Source organism: Pipistrellus hanaki (genome assembly GCF_964339955.1).
Source record: "Pipistrellus hanaki genome assembly, chromosome: 10".
In the NCBI taxonomy this organism is placed as follows: domain Eukaryota; kingdom Metazoa; phylum Chordata; class Mammalia; order Chiroptera; family Vespertilionidae; genus Pipistrellus; species Pipistrellus hanaki.
In genome coordinates this window covers 12,584,703-12,606,604 of record NC_140512.1, presented here as the reverse complement: position 1 = coordinate 12,606,604, position 21,902 = coordinate 12,584,703, and the positions used below count along the sequence as shown (strand labels likewise).

The window sequence follows — 21,902 nt, the reverse complement described above, 5'->3', positions numbered from 1 at the left end:
CTGTACCTGACCTCAACTGTTTTCTTTGTTATTTTTGCCTTAATTACAATAACATCCATATAAATTTCCTAATAATATTACTTATTTGTGATTCTGTGGAATTTTTACACAGTTCCTAAAATGCATTCATTTTTAAACGTAGCAGGAAATGACTTTTAATTTGTGTGCTCATGCAACACACACACACACACACACACACACACACACACAGTGGGCCCATAAAGTAAAATATTTTGGACAGAAGGTATCTTCTACCAAAATATAAGAACAGAAAAATAGAACAGAGTTAATTAATATAAAGCAAAACTATAGCAACTCCATTTTCTTTTTCTTTTTTAACCCTGGAACTTTCCTACCTAAAACAAATAAAAGGGATTTAGTATGAATTTATATGAAGTTGGCATTTCACTTGGAGATAAGTACAAATGGACTATCTGGTGAGTATAAACTGTTTGTGTTAAAAAGTTAGCAGTATGTTCAACACTCAACTCCTCCCTCCCCTCCCTTTTTTCTCAGTAGAAATGAAAATTATTGCAAAATGGAAGCATGAAACAGCAAAAAGAAAATTAACTTTAGGACTGAATATAGAGCTGACTTAGAATCCTAGTTCCTATTAATGTTACTTCATGCCTCAGATACATCAGTAAAAGGAGGAATAACAATGTTTACTGTTCAGAGTAGTTAAAAATGATGATATATGAAAGAAGAAAAACTAGGCACATGCTTGGTTCATCTGAGCATTTATAAATTTAGTTTTCCAGTAAAAACCTCTGAGATAGGCACAAATTCTAGAGAAAAACCTGGAGAAGGAAAAGTTGACCAATCAATTAATTATAGGCTCTACTGTGATTTCAAATTGGTCCTGTTGGTCCAAGCACTTTCCCCCCTATGTATCCAGTTACCTAGCTTTAGTTGCTCTGTTGTATAATTCCAGATTTCTAGCCAGAAAGGAAATGAGGAAGAAATAAAAGAAGGAAGGAAGGAAGAAGGAGGGAGAAAGAGGTGGAGAAAAGAAAGTAGGAGGGAAGAAGGGAGGGGAAAAAATCTCTATTTCATGTTACTTGCCACTCCAGTTTGAGAAATGGGAAATTAACAAAATGAATATAAACATTGCTGGTCAAGCATCTGCAGCCCATTACAAATCTCTGCATAGCAATATGTATTCTTTTTCTATATGAGCTCTCATTTTAGCTTTTGTCCTTTCTCTCCCATTCAATCTGTTTCTCATACTCTTTCCATATAGTTACAGTAGGAACAAAATTATAACCCAGAAGAGGATGTAGCAATATGTGTGCAGAGTTGATCTTGGAAAACCAATAAGACATAAAATAAAAAATAAATCCCAAACAGGTCTTTTTATTTAACATAAGGCCAAAGAAGCTATCAGGCGTTGCTGAATACTGTCCACTAACTGTACAAAATATTGACTGCATGCCTTGCAAACACCAAAATATCCGCTGGAATGCCATAGAAATAAATAACTTCTGCTATAAACACATGAAAACATATCAAACTGTTATCTCTTTAAACATATTGTAAATAAAAAATTACCAGTACTTCTACACAATAAATATTAAGAAACCATTGACATAGTTGAAATGCACTCATATAAATTAACAACTTTAATTACATTAGCCAAACAGACATTGGTTAAAGAACTGCATGTAGTATGTCAAAAAAATAAACAAAATAAAAACAAACAAACAAACAACATCAACCACAGAACATAAAAACTTTTATAACAAAACAGGCTTCAGGTTATCTTGGCTTTCATAATTATATTTTTCTTTTAAAGAAAAATATCAACCCATTGTCATTTGCACTGTTTTTTCAAAACATTTAAATAGAGGGTAAAACCCATTGGAAATAATACAGAAGAAATGATTCACTCTATGCATAAAAATAAATAATATAGCTGAGACATGTGGTTTGTTTCTGTTCTTGAAGATGTGAACAGCTTCTAAGCATTCATTTTCTCTGACCCATACAACAGCTTCTCAGTGACAAAGGGTTTAATTTAAACACATACAATGTCCACCCCCAAACCTTCTGCCCACATCTACAAGTTTCATTTATTGTGTAGGTTTTCAGGGTGACTAAGTTTTTCTTTACATTGCAAAGGGAAGTTGCCAAAAGGCCCACAGGAAATATTTTTTTTTCAAGTGAACATGATCATTTGAATCTAAGCTCAGTACAACTGAGGCATTTTAGTTCTCTCTCTTTTTTTTTAGAGTCACCTCAAGGTCCAATCCCATGGGGGTGAAATAAAAATTCCCTTGCTCTACGTAAGAGGAGAATGCAGGCAATCTCCTTGAAAACAGAGTGTGGAATCAATCTTAAATAAATAAGAAATTGATTGGTCTTTGGGGACAAGAAAATTCCAACTCAGTGTGCTGAAACTTGTCTTACTTTTTAGCAAAAGAACAAAAGTTTCGATACAACGTACAAATAGTTACCATTCTTCAAAGCTATTTGGTGGCAAATGCTTTTCAGAGCTTTTAAAGTTGGTGTGGGTAGATTTTTTTAAGAGCATAGAAATTAGCTCTAGAGAAAGAATGGAAAGATGCTAAGATTAGATCAAGGAAAACATACTATGTAAAACCCAATACGGTAGAATTTAAAAGCTTTTTCTTTTGGTCTCATGCTGCTACATGAAAAGTACAGTGGTTCACAAGGCTGCATATCTTCCAAGATTATTAAAGGTATTAGCAATTTATAATTCTATTTCAAGACCATATAAATTTAATGAAATAGGTTAAAGTTTACAAGTGTGTGATAACCTAATTAATTTAAAATAAATCATCCCATTAAAATATTCTCTCATGGAATTTCATTTTGCTCTGCTTATCACTATTGTTGTCACTGTTCAAAACTCCCTCTCACCCCCAATATGTTGAGGACTTACAGGGCTTAAAAAGATGGCATATATATTTGAAATGGCATCTATGTCAACTGTTTTTGTCACCTTTTGCTTTATCCATGGCCTTGGTCACCTTTGCTATTTTATAGTGAACTAGCATTTGATTCCCTATTCTATTTTTGATCCAGTACCAAATAAGAGGCAGTTCAAAAGCCCTCAACGTTCAACTTTTTTTTTTAAATAAAAGTTCGTAAAATATGAACATTGACACCCACTCCCCTCCTTAAAACTTTCCTCACATACCCAGCTTTCCCACCTGACTGATTTCCTGGTGAGCGGTTAAGAGGGAGGAAGTTAAGTACCAATTGTAGTCTCCTTCTCATAATTAGAATCCACTCTCCTGCAGTACATGCTGTTTCCTGCATAAGAAATAGTAAATGTCTGCAGTGTAGTAAGTATATCTGCCAGATAATGACATTAAAGTGATTTGCCTAAGCACAGCCTAGTGTTACCATACACGGATCTAATACAACAGCTAAACCACCTTTGGTAACATTTGGTTTCTCACTAATATTTTATTTTCTTACAGCTAATTATTTTTTTAAACCTATGAACTGACAGAGGGCTGAGGTCTCGATATTATACAAAACATTAATGACTGTAATTTTCCCCAATTATTAGAATTTTTTTAAAATTTTGGCAAACAAATCAGTAAAAATAAGGCTCTGTATTATTTTAGAAAGCACATAAATGATTAACTTGGAGATGTTTTAGGCAAACTAAATACTGTTAAATAAACTAGTAAGAATTTAGCTTTAAGCATGTACTTTGATATTTGCATTTGAATTAATACATATCAACTTATACATCAAAGATCTGGGCTATAAATTAAAATACTAGGGGTTTTTACTCCTGCTCGCATTCCTGCCTCTTCTTAACTATCCTCTTCCTTAATTCTACTCTAACACCCTCTACCAAATTATTTATCTTTTTTAATGAGTGACAACAACATTACTTAGTCCTAATAGTTCTCACAATCAGGTCTGAAGCATTTTTAAAAATTGCACTTAACTCTTTAACTCTTTTATTCTGGACTAAAAGTTAAATATTTTTTTCTGGAAAAGCTTCTCATTTAAGATTGATTCCAAAAGATAATAAATATCAATATAAGCTGCAAAAAAGTAAAGTCAGCCTAGAGCTTTGATGAACAGGAGTTTCCTGTTTGTCCAGCAGGGAATAACTTGTAGGCTGGGAATGGGGGACGAGGAAGAGGAGGAGATTGGATCTCTGTCCATGGAAAGAGGGCCTTGCTGAATATTCACTGGAATTTCCAGGCTTTTTCCCATCAAACTTTTTGAAATGTGCCCACCTCGTTCAGAGTAAAAGAAAAAACTATAACCTCTCCTTTTTAAAAATACTGTGTTTTGCACACAAACATTCATTTCTTTAAAAACATTAAAAAATGACAGCCTGAAGTGCTTAAAATGTGTATGGACATGATGGAATACATGTATATATACACACAGATATGCATATGCACAAGCAATGTATATATACATATACAAGCATGTAGCATTTCATGAATTTGATTAAACTTGATATCCAACAGTGTACAACTACTGTACATCCAGTATGAAATGTCCTGTTTCATGAATATAAAAGGAGTCAAAAATCAAACTTCTCAGGTCTTTTAGGCCTGAACACAATCTACCCTACTCCACCTTGAATATCTCAACCCCTGACTCATTGATGGTGAATGATAACCAACCACAGACAGACTGTTTAAAGGCTCACACAAATGTCTTTGGTGTATGTGTCTATTTTTAAGGTACAAAATAATAATAATAATTATAATAATAAAAATAGCTATTTTTGTGTGCTGTAGCAGTTCTTTTATAGCTCACATTAAGTGCAGCTTTTACCCCTCCCACCCCCACCCAAAGAAAATACTTGTTAAATAAGGATTGGACAGGTCAAACACCATTGTAGTGCAAATAGTAAACGATAAAAAAAAAAAAAAAAAGAAACACAACATTTACAAAATATAGAAATGTTTGGATCCAACACATGGACAAACATATTCCTTTCAAGTATCTCTCCTTGAAGAAAATAAAAATTAATCAGGTTACTTCCAATACAAAAAAGTCTCTCTTTTTGTTTCTCTCTCAGGTAAACAGTTTCAAACCTATTAGGTTGCATAGTTCTAGGATCATAAGCACCTTAACGAAATATAACTTGGTATTCTTTTTTCCTTGATCTTTTACTCTTCTAGTCTTGTTCTCAATTTTGTTGTTGGCTTTTGTGTTGTTTTGTTTTGTTGCGGAGAAAGGAAGTGTGACCACCTGCACACTATGGTTCTTTTATCAGTACATGGATGCATCTTGGTGTGTAGAAATGCCTCGGTGTGTGTGTGTGTGTGTGTGTGTGTGTGTGTGTGTGTGTGTGTCTGGGGAGGGTGTCTGAGTGTGCAGGGTCTGTAGCATGTGTGCATGTGTGTATGTATGGGGCGGGGGTTAGCACACTGCTATACACAGAGAGAGGGTCACGCAGACATACCTTACAACCTGGGTAACTGGGTGGGAAAGTGCCTATAACCGGCCCTTCCAAATTCATGGCTTTCTATAGATGCTATTTGGGTTGGGCTAGCCCACGTCACTGCAGACTAGACAAGCTGACTTCCGGGCTCACCCTGAAAGGGAACTGAAAAGGACAGGACAATGCTCCTGGTCACACGACTGATATCACCACTCTGATATCAGAAGAAATGAAGGATACTCCGTTCTGCCTCTCCTTCTCACTTCCCATCTCCTTCACTGCTTCATCTCGGAGCCCCGGATAGGGAATGTCTCCACATCTTCCTTTATCTGTTTCAGGTTTAGTTTTTAGTTTTTGTTTTTAATTTCTTATATGTGTTTTTTTTCTCAGAAACCTTAAACATTTCTTCATTTTGCCGCCGTCCTCTCTTGGACAACCCTTGTTCCCGTTCCCCCTGGGCTGGGCACTCTACGAGCACCCACACTCCTCCACGATCATGTTCTGAATGTCCTTCTTGATGATGTTCTGCCCGTCATCATAGTACAACATGGACATGGGTCTCAGCTTGGTGGGCACACAGCACGACTTGAGGTTGGAGAAGGGGCTGTACCCCCGCATGCGGTAGTGGTTGATGACGGTGGAATGGAAGGAGAGCGATGACCCCGACGTGCCTGCTATGTGGCTCGGGCACTCACCCTCACAGTAGTTGGCATGATAGCCAGAGGGAGCGATGATCCAGTCATTCCAGCCAATGTCCTTGAAGCTGACAAAGAACTGTTTCTTACAGCAGATGTTGACCTTGCCATCACACTCCAAGCCCCGCCGCCGTCTCCGATGGGGGTGGTCTTCCGATTGGCGGGCCTGCAGCATGAGGAAAGGTCTATGGGACTGCTCCTTCTCCTCGTCTCCTCCCGCCCCTCCTTCTCCTCCGGCCTTTTTCTTTCCTTCCCCCTCCTCTTCTTTCTTCTTCTTCTTGCCCATGAGCACGAGGCTGGCACCAGTCTCATGGCACTGTTCACAGGCAATCCGAATATCCAGGGAGCTCCTGCCCTGGTCCAGCAACCGCTGGATGCTGCTGGAGACGGGAAAGATGTGCCAGGTGCTCTTCCGAGCATCCACTGCCTTTTCCGATATCAACAGTTCACTCCTCTCCCCCATTAATCCAACGGCCTCAGCCTCGTCCCCCGTGTCCAAGCTGCCCTGCGGATGCTTCAGCTGCTGAAAGAGACGGATAGTGACTTTGGTCCTGTTCCTGTTGGCCTTGGGGACTTTCAGGAAGAGCCAGATTTCTGCACGCTCCACCACTGACAGGTCACTGCCCTCTTTGGAAATCTCAAAGTGCAGCGTCTTCCTGGTGGCGCCTGAGAATGAAACACACAGCACAAGAGAGAGAGGGGGGTACATGTTAGTTTCTGTGTTTTCGGCTACTCACTAATTTCAGACCGCCGTGGGGCGTCTGCTACAGACCATCTGGAAAGGGGAGCAACAAAGTATGGCCCACAGGCCAATTAAGGCCCACAGGTTTTGACACTTCTAAGTGATTGAAGAAAAATTGTATTTTATAACACGTGAAAATTATATTCAATAATGTAAACGTCAGTGCCAATAAATAAAGTTTTATTGGACCACAGCTATGCTTATTTCTTTATAGGTTTGTCTGCAGCTACTTTTGCACTTTAATATGAAGGTCGGTAGCTACCACAGAGACTGGCCCACAAAGCTAACATTATTTATTCTCTGGCCTTTTACAGGAGCTCAGCTCTTGCTCTAGAAAGAGCATGGCCTAGAACTGAGTGTGTCTAGGGGCTGAAGGGGGCTGCGCCTATTGATTAATTGTTTCATCTCAGTTTCATCTTCTATCAAGTGGGGATCACAGCTGACATTTGACCCATTCTCCGATAGGTTTGGGAGGATCCAATGGAATGACACAAATAAAAACACACTGTAAGCACCAGCAAGCTATGGGTCTATTATTCCCACACAAATATGCAGAGAACCCCTTAACCCCACCCCCAGCCTCAGAAGTCTGTGTGGCTTTTAGCCTCCTCCTCCCTCGTCACAACCTGCTTCCCTCCCCATCTCTTCTTGGCTGGTCTCAGCATCTGCTTGCTCTTTCTTCTGCCTCTCCAGTGGGGAACAAGCCCTCTGCAATCTTTGCTCCAGGAAATGGAGAGCATAATCTTTTCCAAGGGTGGGTCTGATCATGCCCCTCGCTCTTTACAGTCCTTTTCTGAGTTTCTATTTCCTTCGGTTTAAAACAGGGACTACCCAGAACACTGCACTCTGCCTGGACTGCTTCTGCCCTCGTCCTCAGCGCTCTCTGCATCCCATCCTCTGCGATCCAGCCCTCTGTGTTCGTCTGACGTGGTGAACATCGCATACATCCTTTTACCCCTGGGCAGTGACACGCCTGCAGTTCTTTCTGCCTAGAGTACTCCTCCCAACACACAACCCTTGGTGGCTGCCCTTCATAAGAACAGATTGCAGAAGGGAAGATACCACTTACTCTGGAAGCCTTCTCTAACATCTCCTGCCAGTCCGGTCTAGGATGCCCGGGTCTGAGGTCCTATCTATTGTGCACAGTGTTTAGCAGAAAGTAGGTGGCAGCATCCTTATCATTATTTTATATTAAGAGATCTACCTGCTAACTCTGAATCCCCCATTTCTGTCTCCTTCCTTCAATGCAGCGCAATAAGCACCAGTGATAACAACTGCTCTAACAGAGGGAAAATCCCTACATGGGTGGAGTGATTGGATTCTGCAAACACTCAGTTCTTGCCTAACTCAAACATAAGAAAGTCACCTGTTTCCTTCTCTTTCCACTGGCACCTGTCTATTTATTCATGGGCAATGGGTACTCTAAGGGACAGGTGTTCAGACTAGAATTTTTTATTGAAGAAGTATTTTTCCTCACTTCCACCTCACCCCTGGGTAGTATATGAAACATGCCCTCTTTTCACGACCCCCTTCTGCATGTACCTGCTTAGAGCTGCCTAGCACACATGCATTCCGTGTACAAATCCGATTACAGTTTTAAATAAGTTCCTCTCAGAGCTTACGATTCCCGAGGAGGGTCCTCTGCCTGGACTTCTATAGCTAACGGAAATCTGGCCGTACTTATCACTCTCCACCCTGAGATGTTTACGGCACCATAAATTCTAGGCACAGTTTCAAGTTCCCTGCAGCAGAAGGCAGCTTCTCTGTGCATTGTGCACTGCAGATTCTGTTCTTAATTTAACACACGCTGCACACGGTGATTATGATAGTGGTAAATTCCCTGAGGCCAGGGCCACGGAGGGCTGCACAGCAAAGGCTCTCTGGTATCTTTGTATGAACATGCTAGGACCCTGGCCTTGACGGCGGTGGTGAGGAGCGCTCCTTTGACCTCAGGTCGCTGGCAGAAGGTGAAATGAACAGAAAGCTGGGTTTATGGTTCAATCACCAGAGCGAGGAGCAGTTAGAGGGTAAAGCTGTCTTTTTTTTTTTAGGAAGCATGCTGACTTTTAAAAAGAAGTGAAGCCAGTATTCCCCTCTGCTAAAAATTGGTGGGTTTTTGTTGTTGTTGATGTTCAGTTTTGTTTTGTTGTTTTAAGAAAGCAAAGAGAAGATTCCAGGAAGGGGAGCGTAGTCATTTAAATGTAAAAAGAAGATCAGCAGCTGGCTTTAAGGTGGAGGTAGGGTTTCCCCAAGACCAGAGTTGTAATGGCGGCCAAAGCCTACCACCCTCTGAAGACCAGCCCACCCATGAGAGCGGCAGGCTCCACTGAGGCCACAGGTCCTGCTATTGGAGGACATTCACAAGCCCCTGATGCTCTCCCTTCTGCTCTAAGCAGGCCAGCTTCTGAACCCTAAGCTGTGTAGGATGCCACTCTAAAGACAGAGAGATAGTAGCTGCGAAAATAGAGGAATCAGAGGGCACACGGTTGTGTTTTTTGTTCCTTCTCTCTCTCCTCTCTCTCTCTCTCTCTCTTTCTCTCTCTCTCTCTCTCTCTCTCTCTCTCTCTCTCTCTCTCTCTCTCTCTTTCTAGGAATGAGTTTGAAACTGAAGCATCTGACCTGTCCCAGGGATGAGAGCACTAGGTTTCAGATAACCCATTCCCACAGGTGCTGCTCTGCTCTGCCCCATGCTTGCCTGGAGGGGCTAGGGTGAAGGTAGATGGCCCTCAGGTAAGAGAGGGGACAGGTGGCAACTTGAACCCACACATTGGACTTTCCATGAATAAAATGCAGAGATGTTTACAGAAGCTGGGGGATGGGTGATAGAGGGAGAGGGAGAGAAGGAGGGGGCAGAGGGAGGGCTCCTTGGAGGTGACCCAGTGACAGTATATGCACATAGATGTGTAAGGCCCCAGGCTGCTTACTTCAAGCAGCAAGCCTACAGGACAGCCTCTCCTTTCACAAGATCAGGTTTCTAATGCAGGAGCTAGCCCCACCCCTTCTTCACAGGCTGCTGTACTCAGAAGCAAATGATTTCGCGTTCCTGAGAGAGGATTGTACAAAGAGAGTACTCATTAGAGGGGACTCAATCTGTCAGGTGCCGTTATATTAGGATCAGAGAGTCATCAGAAAATGACTTTCATCCCGGTCCTAGCGGAGAAGTCACTGCACGGCACCCCCTGGCACTGCGGAGCGCAGCGGCGCTGATTTACGCACTGGTTTTTCATTAACGGCGCCGAACACGCTTCTCTGTATTCCCATCCTTTGCCGGCATGCTGCATCTCTCCCCCATAGTTCTGACATTTGGATTTTCCCCTCGCTAATTGACATGCCTGTCGCCTCCTTCTCCTGGTGTCCATTTCTGGAACTGCTATTTGTATGTTGCACGATATTTTGTCAGGAATAAAATAAAACTGAGATCCCATTTCGTGAAAATGCTGTTGCCATAATGCTCAGGAGAACAGGGGGAAGAGAGAGAATCAAGTCTTCTTAAAATCTACCTTGTATGCAGGTACATTTTTAAAAGTTCTATTGTGTTCTGACTTATTGAACAGTGCATTTTTTTTTTTCTTTTACATTTAGCTTTCATGGCAGAAGGGGGTGGGGAGAATGAGACAGCTAGAAGCTGAGGTGAAATGAATATCTGTTGAGGTTGTAGGTTTCAGAAAGGAATGACAGCCTTCCTATTTCTTAGGGATGGGAACTAGAACTAGCTTCTTGATTCTATTCCCTTTATGTGTATGTTACCTGAGAGAGATTGCTATACTGCAGCGATGCTTTCAGAATGGTGCCCTCTTCCAATCTGTGTGCGTAACAATTTGAAAAATAGAAGGAGGTTACCTAAGACTTAGGTGTTTAGGATCAATTACTGATCGGTTTCAGGATTGACTTAAATATCTCCTGCTGTGAGATCCTGAAATGGAAGCCTTCCCATGATGCTTTGTGAGCAGGTAACAGCATTTCAGTTTCTACAGGTGCACACTGGGCTCCTCCAAGATTACCTATTGAATAAGATGCCGCTGGTGGCTTTGCTAACCTTTCATTACCTGCTCTGCTGATACTCTTTCCAGCCTCTGTGCTATTTTTTCCTCCCTGACGCTTGTGAGCAAGGCTTATATCACACAGCCTGCTCTGCCTGAGTAATTCACCAAGAGAGTCCCACACAAATCCTTGTGGGTGATAATATTTCATCACTTAGACCTCAATGGACATATACCAAAGGGAGATATTTTAAAAATGCCTAAAAATGGGAGAAGAGCTAAACTTTGCCTCTTACAGGGAGGGGACACCTGTGAAATGTTGCCGGTGGGAGGGGTTAGAAAAAGGGAAGGCGTGGGAAGCTGGGAGTAATGACACCTGACAACAGACTGTCCTCTGCTTTCAGGATTTTTTCAAATGTCTGTCATATCCCCATCACAAAAGGGTTACATTCTTCCCTTCCCCCACACTGGGATGCTGCTCATCCTTCATGTCCAGTAATTCAAATCTGTGGGCAGACGGGCTTAAGAACATTTCCAATGAATTAAGCAATACACTCAGTGTTTCCTTTTTGTTTTGTTTTCCTCACCAGGGTCCTGTATAAAGTATGACGCCCTTCTATCTGTGGGTACTAGGTCCATTGTGAATGTGGAAAGCCTTGTTGTGTATAGAGAATTTGAACTCATCTTGTGGGCAAGAGCCTCCCTGTAAAATATGACTGTTAACGTAATGCTCTGTTCTTCACCAGGGTTTCACTGTGCCTAGGTATGGTATAGTCACTGGTGGGGGCAGACAGAGCCACCAGTGACTGCGTGTGTGTTTTCTGAAGCCTCCAGAGGGTTCTGCATAACTAACTTTGCCCCCAGGGGGTTCTGCATAAGCAGCCAGTGAGGACAAGAGCGCTATGCCTCCTTTCACCTGCAGTCAAGGGTCCTGTCTGTAGCAAGACTGCACGTTTGGTCATACATGGTCTTGATTGATTTTTCAGCCTTAATATATGTGCTAAGGACACGCTATGGAATTTCAATGATCACCTACATTCTTGCACTTTCATTTAAAAAGGGATGAAAAATAAGCCAGTTAGATATTTAGAGAGAAAGGGGTTTAGGGCCCCTAAAAGAAGAATAAATTGCTAAGGTTCAACTCGCAGACTTTTGGAAACTCCTTCCAAAGATCCTGGGAACCTTTACTCTTGATTTGAGATCTAGGACCCATTTCAGGCTAAAGAATTCTAAGCTACAAGTATATTTTAGCAAAAAGGGCCAAGACAAATCGGTGTTTTCGTGAGAAGTGCCTGGGAAGGTATTCCTCCCAGGTCTCAGAACGTTACAATTGAGTTCCTACCCTGACATCCTCCCGCTCTCAACACACCTCGTGCACAGCCCGACCTCTGTTCTCTCTCCTCTTTCCTCCACCATCCTCTCCACATGCTCAGTTTGGAAACAAGCACATCCTCTGAAACTGCACACTATGTTCCCACAAGGCGTTAAATAAGTAGGCTTTTCCCCCTTGTTCACATCCACTTATCATTTGTCCTGTGTGAGAAGCATTGATAAGACAAGCAAATGAGGCAACAAAATCAGGGGACAGTTTTTTGCAAGAGCCCAGGCAGCCGTATTATGGGGAGATGTGTGAGCAAATCAGTATGGCTGATGATTCATGGTCACATTTCTCCATGCACTGTTTTGTTTGCTTCTGAAATTTATCATCCCACTGTCTTCCGTAGAGCTTGGGAAAGTTCACAGGCACCACTTTTCCTTCTGTCTTGTTTAATGTATTCCAGGTAGCCATGTTCCTCCCTTCCTATAAAACCCTAACATTTCCTGGATGAGAGGAAGAGAGCAGTAACGGATAATCACTGTGATTAGTGTGCTACAGACTGGGCCTTCCAGGAGGTGAAATTGTGTTTCCCTAAAAGATTAACTGGGAAGAAGCAAAAAGTCTTTGGAATGCGCCCTCTTGTGGCCCATCGTTTCCCATTACTCAGAGAAGAAAGTGTGTAAAAACACTCTGCAGTAAGGGATTTTCGAAGAAAAGTCCAGAAGACTGGAATATGATGGTGGAAATCAACTCCACCTTAAGATAGCTTTCTTGGGGTGGGGGAAATAGCCACCCCAGCAAGCCTTGTTAGACCCCTGTTTGGGAAGTGCACCTTTGAAACTCATCTTCTGGAACTAGACTCTCCAAAAGGGAAGAATCAATGTTGCTTTCAACCATACCTGACTATGTAAGCATTTTCTAGTCTTTAATGTTTCATTTGTCTCTCTTCAATAAATGCTATCAATTGCCAACTTAATTACCAGAACCAGCCTATAAATTTGGCAGCATATGGGGACTCATCGATAGATTGTCATGATACATTGACTGGCCAGCTATTGTCACAAATCAAAATATGATACTAAGATATAGCAGTCAAGAAGGCCACTGACTTTAGTTTCAATGACAATGGTAGTGAGTGTTGGCTTGACATCTTCCTTTCCTTTAAGTTTTAACGTAAACACGGGGGTTCTGTGCCAGCCATGCAAAAAAATGGCTGGGCAATCTTGGGTGACATAAATAAAAATAACATAATTTTTGTTGGTTGGAACACATTTCAGAGAGTTTAAGAGTGATTCCCAGCCACCTACTCAATAACAACTCCCATCAGTTTTACAGAAATGGGGCACTTTCCACCTGAGCACAGTGGGGCAGAATCAGTTCAAAGAGTTCTAAGCACTTGAACTTTTGCAGTTCTTCCACTGCTGTGGCCATGTCTTGGCTTTATTCAGCCATCAAAGAGACTAGGAGCAACAACTAACTATGAGGAATCTTGCAGTTGAGAGGTGCATCTATGGTATGCATCTGAGGTAAGCGTACAGGTGACACTTATTGGCTGGAGTCTATGCTATACCAAATAGTTTATAAGGGAAAGAAAAATACATGTCCCTTGCTATTCTCCAAAAGTCTTTGACCTTTGACATACTTTGAATTTTATTGAAGTTGGATTATTCCAAAAGCAATAAAATGTTTTCAGATATTAACTATAATCATTCAGATGATAAATCTCTTTCCCAGGAAAACAGCAGCAAAGTACTCACATGGTGCTCTCTTTGGAGAATAGGTGTGCATATAGCAATCATCAAATCTGCGAAATCATACTAATACAACCTGAAGTTGGTGTGTGAAACTTCTCAGATGGGAAAAATGAGCAAGTGCAATCAACCTTGTCTAGAATCCAGCAGCTCACCCAAAACTGAGTTGTAAACTCAACCAGAAGTAGTTTTCCATTACTAACCTTAAACTTTAGTCAACATGTGAGCCAAGTGAATCACCTTTAAAAAATAGCTCAATTTCTTTCTAACTAAACACCTAGCAGAAAAGTTTTAAGCTCTGGCCGGTGTGTCTCAGTTGGTTGAGCGTCACCCCATGCAACAAGAGGTCACTGATTCGATCCCATGTCAGGGCACATACTCAGGTTGTGAGGTGCATAAGGGAGGCAATGGGTCAATGTTTTCCTCTCACATCAATGTTTCTCTCTCTCTCCATCTCTGTTCCTCTCTCTCAATTTAAAAAAACATTTAAAAAATAAAAGTTTTAAAAAACGACAAGATTTCACATAACTTAGTAAAAGAGTGGCACTGAGATGAAGTCAATAAAAATTATATATATAAAAGGTCAAATTCTTTCACTGCACAATCTTCCAATGCCAAGAGAGCAGCTTGCTATTCAAGTCAGCTAAGTGAGAAAGCAGGACATCTTGCTAGCACCAGGTGTATATTAAAAGTAGTCAATGTTTTAACGTAAAGGCATCGGTATACTTAGCCATCCGATGTGGTAAAGGCAATTGAGGAGGAGCTGCAATTAAGGCCATCCTGTGTGGCAACTGGCATATAAAAACTCACAGGGTCCCTCTGCGTCAGGCCAGGGAGCAGCCCTCTGGACTGCTGGAACCCATTCCCTGCGCAGGACCCAGCGCCATCAAACACTTTCTCTTCCACCTCGCTGGCCACAGGAAAGGCGGAGGGAAACTGGGTGGCAACTTGAAACCCCCTCCTGACTGACTTTCCTCCAAAAGCCTCAAAAAATAAAGTCCTAATCATCATGGCCTTGGGGGCCTCTATCCAGAAAGAGTTTTAGGGAAAGCAAGACCTTTAAAAGAATGTTGCTCTGATGAGAGAGCTAACCTACCCTGCCGGGAAGCTAACAGGACCTCAGGGCTCCTCAAGGGGGGGAAGCCAGGAAGCCAACCGGCCTGTGTTCTCCCCCAAAAGGATGCCGTGTCTCGGAGGGTTTTCTTGAAAACAGAACCTCTGAGTCAACAGGTTTTCGGGACTGGAAATTCTGAGTGCTGCCCTTAATGTTTACACTGCTGCTGCGGCAAACTTTCCAGCAGAAGTGCTGGGAGCCCCTGCACGTACTTCACTGGCCATATGCTCTACCCAACAACACAATGGCGTCCCTTCCACCTAGGTGTGCCAGGCCATAGGATTCCTCAGCCTGGCCGGACCATGAGGCTAACATGGCATGGACCTAGCCGTGTGCCCAGGCTTGCATGGGCTGGTAGGCATGCAGAAGGATCTGTGTCACAGAACTCAGAGTGACCCGGCTCCAGGTCTCCGCCTCCACTTTTTTGACAGGTATTTTCTCTTCAGCAACAGGTTAGGGAGGTCCTGAGCCAAAGATTAGAATCTATTTATTAAAGTTCTTCCTCTTAAGGATTGAGTGAGAGTTCAGTGTAGTATCTGAGAGCACTTTGTCAAGGTTGCATTCCTTGGCAGAGAGCGCTTAGTAACTTTACAGAGAACAAAACTCTTTTTTTTTCCTCCTTCCTTTCTCAGCTCAGAAAGCAAAAGTCAGTGTTTTTAAAAGTGACTGCCGGGTCAATGGCAACTGTCCCCTGAAGTCAGTCGCTCTTGGCTGCCTAGAATGAGACGCCTGTACTCTCATAGACAGACTTTCTGGAGGTAAAAGTGAATGTCACTCCTATAGGGTTGCCCTGCTTCTCTGCCATGGCCCCTGATTGGACTCGTAAAGGGAAGGTTTGTTTTAAGACAGTGACTTCATCTGTGCCGGACCACCCACCCCAATCCTACACTCCCCACCCCGCCCCCGCCCCCACACAAACTTTGGATGGGGTCCCCCCGCCCCCCAAAGCCTCCTGAGTGCCCCCGCAGCCCCCTGACATGCCCCAGCTTCCTTCCATCAGGCTGCTCAGACCTGGTTTCCCAGACCAGGCAAGAGAGACCTCTCCCAGACCAGCTTCCAGCTTCAGCTTGGCCCCGGAGCTCCCTCCGGGTGCCCCCGGGGAAGACAGCAAGTGTAAGCTGGCCATCGCGAGCCAGGCTCCTGAGTTCCACGTCTCTGAAGTCCTCTCCCCCCTCATGAGCCCCCCTCCGCCTGCCTGCCTGCCACCTCCACCTCCTAGGATGACCCTCCCAGGCGGCGTCCAGCTGGAGGGAAAAGAAGTTGCTCCTAGGACAGTGAGGGAAAGACGCCCCCCCCCGCCCCCCGCCCCCCGGGCCAGCACCCACCTGATTCCGCAAACGTGATGATCTCGGAGGTCTGCTCCATCAGTTCATTCATTTCTGCCCTCCTGCCGATGTCATCCTCTATCTCCACGTACCCGTGCTCCCCCACTTTGCCCACATGGAGCTTTTTGATGGCGTTCAGAAGCGCTGCCTTGGGCACCGGCTGGGTGACCTCGGGTCTCTTCTTCAAGTGCAGCATGTTCAAGATGTGCTTTTTGACGGCCTCCACCATCTCCGGCTGGGCGCTGGGTACCTCCTTGGGCAGGGTGGTCAGTGCACAGGACGGGCAGGCGGGGTCCGCCCCGGGCCCCTCGGATCCCGGGGTAGGGGAACTCCTCACTATAATCCAGCAACTCGCCAACAGAAATCCTCGCAGCCAAAGCAAGGGCATCCTGGCAGCAAAAGTTGTTGTGGTTGCCTTTTTAAAAGGCCCTGCTTGTCCTCCCCCCGCACGCACAGGTTTTTTGTTTGGTTTGGTTTGGTTTGGTTTTTTTTCCTTCTCCTCTTCAGCAAATTCTCTGGAACGAGAACAAAAAGTTTTCTGTGAAGTTTTCTTTGCAGGTTCCCTCTCTGAATGCAGTCAGTGCTGTAGGTTTGTGGCTGTCAGGGAGGAGAGTTCTGACTGTCTCCGAGTAAGAGAAGGAGGGAGGGAGGGAGAGAGGGAGGGAGAGAGAGAGAAAAAAGGGAGGGAGGGAGGGAAAGAGGGAGGGAGGGAGAGACAGGGTGGGGGGGAGACAGAGACAGAGAGGATGGGGGGGGGGAGGGAGAGACAGGGAGAGCGGAGAGAAGGGGACAGAAGAGAGAGGGAGAGAAGAGGGGAGAGGGAGGGAGGGAAGGAAGGAGGGAGAGAGAGAAGGAGAGAGGGAGAGAGGGAGAGAGAGGACGATTGGCCCTAAGTGAGTGAGTGAATGGGAGAGGGAGGGAGTTTGGGAGTAGAGGCTGTGATTAGGAAGGGGAGGGAAAGCCGTTTTCTGACAGGCTGCTCTCCTGCTGCTCACTGCTCCCTCACACACACCTCTCCAAATATCTCCCTTCTCGGGAGTTCCACTTTCCCTTCTGAAAGACGTGCTCCTAATTGTGTTCTACTATTGTTTTTGCCTCTGCCCAGTCCCCTTGCTTCACCTTCTTCCTCTTTTGGAGAGGAAAAAAAAAATACTCCAAGTAAAGACACTGTCTCAATCCTTCACTGAACCGGCTGCCCCCGCCGCCCTCCACTCTCCTGGCCACAGCCTTGGCCGGCTCCCAGCTCCCTGGCCTCCAGAGTGGGCTCAGGGTGCGGGACGTCAGGGGGAAGGCAGGGCAGGTCGGGAGGAGGGGTAGAGGACTATGGGGCACAGGGCCAGTCAGGAGTTCCAGCTTGAGGGAATCCCAGAGATCTTCCGGGCTGGCTCCCCATTCATTCATAGTTAAACGCTCAGGATCGTCCACGCTGGCAGGCGATCTGACAGGAGCGAGCGCCACAGAACTTTTGTTTGGGGTCATCTAATCCACTGACTTTTCCCAACTGCAGGATGCCGCTGGGCTGGGCACTCTGCAGATCCACAGGCAGGCAGGCAGCATTTTATGTGTGCCAGTCATCTGAAGCACTTTTCCCTCTGCTCCTCTGCTCGGCAGCCACCCGCTCCTGCCCTGCACACACACACACACACACACACACACACACACACACACACACACATACACACACTACAGCCCACCACCACTCGCCCTGACTTCATAGAGAAAATGCACAATTCACTTGGCCTTTCCCACATTATGTCACACAAATAGTACGCTCTCACAACTTGAATTACTGGTCCTGTGGGGGGAAACATCTCTAAAATACACTGGCGAGTTATTTTTTCTGTCTTGTGGGGTTTATTGCAGCCCCCACCCCATCCTGGACCCGTGTGTTCAGGGACTGGCCCCTGGGCGGCTTCTTTCTCTCTCAAAGGAGCAGCACAGATGAAATCATCCTGGATTTCAGCGTTCCCAGTCAAAGAAAAATGTGGATTTTTAAACAAAGCCTCGCTGAGGTTGTTGTTGTTGTGTTTTGGTTTTTTTTTTATTCTCCTCCCTGCCCCCGCCCCAGCCCCTTTTTTCATTTTCTGTCTTAATGCTTTTATCTTGCAGAAGTATCTTTAAGAGGTCCATCTGTTAAAGCTTTCCTTCCCTCTGGGTTTCTTTCCCACACATAAGCCCTCTCGGTTTCTGTAGATACAGTCAGCTTATATCTGACACCTAGCGTGTTCAGAGCAGTATAGGCAGGCATGACAATTCGGAAAAGGGGAGGAGAAAGTTAATAAATGCCATGGCTGGATGCATAAGATCGGAGGGCAGGGGAGGAGGGTGAGAAAGTTGTGGCACTGAGTGAAAAATGACGGTTTGCACAAGTAACAACGTTTTCCTGAATTGCATACACTGTCCCCCCTTCCAAAAACAATCACTGGCAAGACTTTCTGTGCCACAAGCCCTTTATCACCTTTGGAGTTTCACCTCCAGGAATGCCAGTTACTCCGCCGATATTGTTAAGACTGTCAACATTCCCTCACCAGCCTAATGCTTTAGTGAGGGGTGGTGGAAAAAAAAAAAATGGGGAAGGGGACATTTGCATTATAATTGTTTAATAAAATAGCTTTGCAATATAATACATACTATAATCAAGCTATTTGGCATTACAGATGCAGTATCCAAAGCATTTTGTAGTCCAATTAAGTTTTACAATAGAGTCTGACATAGAACTAGAAGTTGAATGACTCCAAACGACACCAGAGTCCTAATAAGCAGCATTTAGACAGTGCAATTTATCAGCATCAGGATTCCCTCTGCGGGGATATGTGTGTGTTCCCTACCTTTGCTGTTTGTGAATGTAACCCTTCACAAATAGCTTTCTCTTTGGCATGTGTATCCCTCTCCATGTGCTGAATAGGTTGCACAAACACATCATCTATCCGCCTGCTGCCCTATTACAAGCTGTGTCAACCTGCCTGGATGGTATAAGAAGGCACAGACCATCCTGTGCATGGAGTGCCAGTCAGTTGTAAAATTCCCTCTAAGCATCCTCACTATGAGCAGCTCCCAAGGAAGAGTTAAAAAGCATTACCTTTCCGGTGCTCTCTCTTTCACCAGCAGCCTCTTGTGTCATGTGGTCAGAGCTGTCTGAGTTCCTCTTCATGGTATTGGCTCTGAACTTTTATACTGTACTACTTACTTGTACACTCACACATTGGTACCACTCAAACAGGAGGGCTGGGGCTTTGTTTGATTGGTTAGAATCAGCATGACATCAGCAGATGACTAGTTTTCCAGTGTGAGGCATATTTCATAATCATTATCTAATGGAAAGACTTTTTTAGCTGCTTTTGGGGTGATCCCCGAGGCAGGAAACCTCTGGCTGACTAGACTACCTTAAAGAAAACTACTGGAATCAGTTATATCTCACTGAGTATCAGCTTCCAACTTTTCTTTTACTATTTGCACACACACACACACATACACACACACTTCTCATTATATTCAGGTTCAGTTTTATGTCTTCACATAAAACATCTGTTACTTCATGAAGTTACCTCTATTTACAAAGTATTTTATTGTTTCTTACAGGCAAGAACATTCACAGTGCCCTTTATAGGGATTCTAATTTTACTTTTTAAATAAGATATTCCATTGGGGGGGGGGGGGGAAGAAGAAGAAAGCATGTAGACTTATATGAGGATGGTCTCCCCTGCTCTGACAACCCTATTATTTTACATCATGAAATTGAATGCCTGCTTCATAAATCATTTACCACCAACAACTTTGGAAATAGTCATTCTCCACAGGTAAACATTATTAAGTATCCTTCCCAATCTTTAAAATCCTCCTTCCTCCCCCCCCCCCCCCGACAATAATCTCATATATTATCCTTCTTTATCAGATCTTGAGGTCTTATGATTTCTAAATGGTTACAAACATAACAAGAGATTAAAGAAAAGAAATTAACATTTCTCCTATAGGGGTTAAGTGGGTTGGGATTGTCTTTGTGTGTATGTGTGTGTGTGTGGGGGGGGGGGGTGTGTAGCAAGTCGGAAATCACACAGGAGGAAGGAATCTCCAGACCAGGATGGTGGAGAAGGATAGTTTGGAGTAGAGCTGAAGCATGAGCTGGGTCCTCATCCTAAGTTGAATAAAACGTGCAAAATTGGGAGCTAATGAAAGCCAGACGATCAGATACGTTGTTTTGCAGGCAGGAGTTAACATGCATAAAATAAACTTTTCACTGTGCCCACCAGCAAAATCCAGAGGCTCTGGCCTCCTCGTGTATAACCGAAGCTGGTTCCTCTAGGACACCATCAGTTTTCTGTGTAAGAGGATCCGCCTTGGCCAAACACAGAGAAAAGTGTGGATGCCGAGCTGGATGTGGGGGTGGGGAGCATTCGAAGAACTGCATGTGCAGAAATAAAGTGGGAAACTTAATCATTAGGTTGTACGGGAACAGGGGGAATCTGAGAAGGAAACATGGACACAGGAGCAGTGTTGGCTAACTCCACACCGGACCATCCGTTTGGACTTGCATGGATGGACTCAGACTCTTCATCCCAAAGGAGCTTCCCTACCCTATGGCATGAGCCCCTCATGGAGAGCAATGGCCTGCAAGGTGTCCGAACTCACCTCCCCCCACCCCCACCCATGGGAGAGCCTGCCTGACCCAGAAATAGCCCATGGGTTTGAGTTTGGGGGGGCCCACAACAGCCAACCTGGAGGAGACCCAGGCCCCATTGCCTACTGAGCACTCACTGAGGCCTCAGTGTTCTCTTCCACACAGTGGGATCCGTTCCTGAGTGGGATCCAGCGCCCTGCCTGGAGGAGCCACCCTGCCTGGGTGGGTGACTCACACCGGGTAGGCTCTCCGATGCCCACCCGTTGTGATGTCATCCACCTGAATCCCCCAAACTCCAGAGCTGAGACACCCTGGAGATGCCTCCTCCCTCCGTGCAAACGAAGGTGGGGGTGGCAGGGGAAGCAGGCATGCGAAAATAACTTCTCTGGAATATTCCGGGGGTGGGGGGGTGGGGGTGTCTGGGAGGGATCTTTTTTTTTTTTTTTTTCTCCTTCCAAACTCCAGGGTCCAACGTCAGCGGGGCCAGCCCAGCTCCTGTCAAGCATCTCTCCTCTTCCTTCCTCGCCCCGGTTTCTCTTTCACTTCCTGCCCCCTCCCCGCGCAGCTCCCCGCCCCCGGCCCCGCTGCAGCCGGCGGCTCGCTGCTGCTGCTACTGTACCTTGAGCAGCACCTGCTGGCAGCTCCCGGGGATCACGCTGCGGCGCGGCCGCCGAGCCCTGCAGAGCAGAGCGGCCGCCTCTATTTTTACCCGGAGCCCCACCAGCAAGGGCAAGCTCTTTTCAGGGCAGCTCTGGATTTTTTTTTTTTTTTTTTGCCCCCCTTTTGGCAGCTAAAGGATTCAGAGAGGGAGGTTGTGGGGGGATAAGGGTTCAGTGATCGCAGCTGGGAATGTCTGAATCGGTGCTCAGGGCCCAAAGCACACAGCCCCCAGTGTCAGGGTCCGGGCTGGGGACCCGCAGGCTGGCTGCTGGGCAGAGGGAGGCGCGCCAGGAGCTTGGCGGCCTCC

At 44.8% G+C, this 21,902-nt stretch overlaps 1 protein-coding gene across 1 annotated transcript; it reads right to left on the bottom strand.

Moving 5' to 3' along the window:
• Positions 1–1,599: 1,599 nt before the first annotated feature.
• Positions 1,600–19,493, bottom strand: INHBA (inhibin subunit beta A). Its single transcript, XM_084897239.1, has 3 exons — positions 19,400–19,493; positions 16,321–16,835; positions 1,600–6,756 (listed from the first exon to the last, which is right to left on the bottom strand). Exons 2-3 carry the CDS (start codon positions 16,706–16,708, stop codon positions 5,864–5,866), a joined length of 1,281 nt encoding a protein of 426 aa, XP_084753365.1. The 5' UTR covers positions 16,709–16,835; positions 19,400–19,493; the 3' UTR covers positions 1,600–5,863.
• Between the last annotated feature and the right edge of the window lie 2,409 nt (positions 19,494–21,902).

What these genes read in the sequence shown, in the direction of transcription:
- INHBA (XM_084897239.1), bottom strand. Translation starts at nt 16,708, where the DNA reads ATGCCCTTGCTTTGGCTGCGAGGATTTCTGTTGGCGAGTTGCTGGATT. An exon ending in CATCACGTTTGCGGAATCAG is followed by an intron (nt 6,757 to 16,320) that starts GTGGGTGCTGGC and finishes TTTCATTCTCAG; the next exon opens with GCGCCACCAGGAAGACGCTG.